Source organism: Musca vetustissima, unplaced genomic scaffold, assembly GCF_032173495.1.
Source record: "Musca vetustissima isolate MV318-11 ecotype Yass unplaced genomic scaffold, APGP_CSIRO_Mvet_v1 utg354641, whole genome shotgun sequence".
Lineage (NCBI taxonomy): Eukaryota > Metazoa > Arthropoda > Insecta > Diptera > Muscidae > Musca > Musca vetustissima.
Window position 1 is genome coordinate 630 of NW_026873647.1, and position 4263 is coordinate 4892.

At 31.9% G+C, this 4263-nt stretch overlaps 1 protein-coding gene across 1 annotated transcript; it reads right to left on the reverse strand.

The window, feature by feature from the left end:
- Window positions 1–842: 842 nt before the first annotated feature.
- Window positions 843–2279, reverse strand: LOC133326808 (putative leucine-rich repeat-containing protein DDB_G0290503; the record flags this gene model as incomplete). The annotated part of the gene is made up of 1 exon (XM_061535416.1): window positions 843–2279. A coding segment is annotated over exon 1 (1437 nt), but the record flags the coding sequence as incomplete, so codon positions are not given.
- Window positions 2280–4263: the final 1984 nt, after the last annotated feature.

Below are 4263 nucleotides of genomic sequence, written 5' to 3' on the forward strand. Positions count from 1 at the left end.
AAACTAGCGTAGTGTGACTACCACGGTCAAAAGTTATTATTGCACTGATTGTTATTTGTTAATTGCACGATCCCCTCCTACGCGTTAGATGTCTGTAGCAATAAGCTGTGTTGTCTGTGTCTGCTTTGTTGTTGATTCGTTTTGTTGTTGGTAAACTATTAATGTGGAGCATCTCTATTGTTAGTCTCTTGTTAGGTATGTGATTGTTATGTTTACAGTGTTCTGCTAACGCCGTTTTTTGTATTAAATTTGTGTTTCTTAATTTAATGTCAGATTTATGTGCTGACATTCGCGTTTTCAGTTTATTTTTTGTTGTTCCAACATATAATTTTCCGCAACCTTCTTTCTCGTTACCACCACATTCTATCTCGTATATCACATTATGTTTGTCCATCTTTGGAATTTTGCTTTTTACTTTACTATATAGTGATTTTGTTGTCTTATATGAGCTATGTGCTATTGTATATTTTGTTTTGTCGTAAATATCAGATTTTTCCAATCGTTCAGATATATTTGGTAAATATATCAGTGATTTATATATCTTTTTTGTTTCCGATTCTGTCTCGTTTCTCGTTTTCTCGTTTTTTTATTTCGTGTTGACTTATCAAGGATTTTATTAAATATATGGGAAAATTATTTTGTATTAGTATGTCTTCGATTTTTAATTTATTTTTCTTGTGAAACTTTTTGTCACTTATATTTAATACTCTATTTATTAAGTTTTTTGCTGTATTTATTATTGTTCGTTTTTTGTGCTTGGAGAAGTAATTAATTAATCTTCCCGACGCCGTTGGTTTTTGATACCAGTCTAGACATAATCCATTATTTTTGTCCCTTATTACCATGGTGTCCAAGTATGAAATTTTTCCGTTGTTTTCTTCTTCCACAGTGAATTGTATTTTTCTATTGAAGCCATTTAGAGTTGTCAAAGTCTGTTGTATTGCATCTTCCCTTATAATTAAGAATAAATCATCCACGTATTTCGTCAAGATTTTTGGTTTTATTGGTAATGAGTCAATCGTGGTGTTCAACAAAGATTCCATAACTAAATCCGCAAGTATGGGTGATGCAGGTGATCCCATGGGTAATCCTGATTTTTGTTTGTATATTTTATCTTCATACTTGAAATATCTATTATCTTTTATGCAGAATTGAACTATTTTCAAGAACATGTTTTTTTCCATGTTTGTGTATTGTTTAATTTCATCCCATCTTTCATCAATAATTTTTAGTCCTAATTCTACAGGAATGCTTGGGAATAGGGATACTACGTCAAAGGAGATCATTCTTTCATTGTCATTAATTGTCAAATTCTTTATCTTATTTCTAAATTGCACCGAATCCTTAACATTATAAATGGAGTTTTTTGTTAAATTCTTTAAAATATTCACTATGTATTTACATAGTTTTATCGATGGCGAATTTATTGATGAGCAAATGGGTCTGAGTGGGAATCCCTCTTTATGTATTTTTGGTAGACCATATATTCTAGGTGCCGTTGCAACATCCGTCTTTAATCTTTTCTTCTCTATAAGCGATATGCATTTATTATTAAATAATTCTTCTATTATTTTATTGTTTTCCTTTTGTAAATTCGATGTAGGGTCCTTATTAATGCGTTGGTATGTCATCATGTCCGATAATATATTCGACATTCTTTCTTGATAATCTGTTTTATTCATAGCTACCGTCACGTTTCCTTTATCTGCATTAAGTATAAGTATGTCTTTATTTTGTTTTAGAAATTTTTGGGTTCGTTCCACTGTGCGCATCATGTATTTGTCTCTGTTATTCTCTCGCATTCTGTTAGTATGTGTTTCTAACATTGTTGTCAGTTTTGTTCTACTCATTTCTTGTTGTTCTTTGTCGGTTGTTGTTTGTATGATATCTTCCGCGTCAGCAATATATTTAAATAGAGGGAATTCCGTTCTACTTGTTGGTAGACAATGTTTGTCTCCTAACGAGAGTAACCATGTCACATCATCGGGAAATGTTTTGTTGGTTTTGTTGACGAACCAGTTGTTGTTGCATTTTATGTTAAGCTCTTTGTTAAGTTTGTTTTGTAGTTTCTTGAATTTTTCTTTATGAGTTTCGTCTTGTTGTTTCTGTGTTCCTGTTATTATAATATTTTCATTAAACTTAATTTGTTCCTTTTCTTCTTCGGAAAGGTGTTCGTTTAATTTATTTTCTATGTTAATTAAAATATTTTCGTTGATTTTTAATTCTTCGTGTTTTTGTTTAATTATTAAGTTTAGTAATGTACCTTCAAAAGCTTGCATATGTGATTTTAATACGGATTTTATGTGGTGGTTGTTGTAATTTGTTCTAAAAATTCCATGTATGTTCTTGATGGCGTTTTTTATAAATATACAATAGCACATAGCTCATATAAGACAACAAAATCACTATATAGTAAAGTAAAAAGCAAAATTCCAAAGATGGACAAACATAATGTGATATACGAGATAGAATGTGGTGGTAACGAGAAAGAAGGTTGCGGAAAATTATATGTTGGAACAACAAAAAATAAACTGAAAACGCGAATGTCAGCACATAAATCTGACATTAAATTAAGAAACACAAATTTAATACAAAAAACGGCGTTAGCAGAACACTGTAAACACAACAATCACATACCTAACATAGACGACGTGAAAGTGTTACAAGAAGAGAGCCATTACAACAAGAGACTAACAATAGAGATGCTCCACATTAATAGTTTACCAACAACAAAACGAATCAACAACAAAGCAGACACAGACAACACAGCTTATTGCTACAGACATCTAACGCGTAGGAGGGGATCGTGCAATTAACAAATAACAATCAGTGCAATAATAACTTTTGACCGTGGTAGTCACACTACGCTAGTTTTTAAGCTAATTATTTAATGTTCGTTATTTAAAAGTAAGCGATCACATCTTACGAGTTATATATGTTTTTAGTATTAAAAAAGCTGTGATATATATTCTAATTAGTTGTAATGTTTATTTATTGTAGATCAACTTCCCTGAAGATGAAATTCAACGAATTTCGAAATATTGGAAAATAATAAATAAATAAAAAAACATTGACCTCAAGCTCGATCAACCATCTCTAAGTGCTTTGGAATTTTCACATTTTTGATTAACACAATTAAATTAAATTTATGGATTAGGTATTTCAAATTAAAATTAATTTTGGATCTCTGGAATAATTTAAAAAACGAAATTTGATTAAATATAGAATGTTTCATTTTGTTTATCAACAAACTTCTTCGTCAAAGAAATCAACGCAAGTAAATGGTGATTGTTTAGCTATTATATAATTGTTATTAAATACGTTCGGGGTTTTGTTCCCCTGTCAACCATTTTCAATTTGGTCTATCCCGACCTCGATTTTGTGATCAGTTTAATGGGCACAGAAACGAACTACTGTGACACCACCAACACGCATACGTAGAGTACGAACTGAAAAAAATATCGCAGCTGTATCGGCCATTGTTAATTCATCGCTTATCAATTCATCGCTGTTCGCAGAAATTTGACTTCTGTTACTCAAAAACGTGGACAATTTTGCGGAAGTTTATGGCTATGAATCCTTCCAAAGTATAGCTGATGCAAGAATTGGAACCAAACGACCTATCGCAATGCATAGTTGTTGTTGAACCAACAAGCGTAGAAACTGAGGCAAGTTGGGTGACCGGTCAATTGGCCGCCTAGTTCGTGTGATTAAAAGCTTTTAAACTATATTTTGTGGCGCTATTTTAAAGGTCATATCTATAGAGATAAGCCCGCTTCAATTGACGCATTGTAGACAAGAAGATTATGCCAAGAATGCCATTGGACTAAGCACTGCATAGTATATGTATAACAACCCATAGCCGCCGATTACCAACAGAAAATTGTGGTATTGGTCCATATTTTGATAAAAACATAAATATAGGTCCATGTTTTGTCATAGAATCTTTTGGGGATCCGTCCTGTTTCATACGTTTTTAGATATTTTCTTGCCAGATATTTACGTATTTTAAGGCGCAATCACTGACCCGAACTTAAAAGCTTTTTTTACTCCTTACACCCTGGAATGTTTATTAAATTTGTGATTCCTTTGGCAACACTTCGAAATATTCTCCTTAGACCCAATGAAGTATATATTCTTGATCCGAATAAAATTCTATGTCGATTTAGCCAAATTCTCTCGTCCGTATGTTGAAATCACGATAGAGATAGTAATATTGCATATACATTGTTAGTACTTCTCGTATGTTTGTTGTTGAAAATG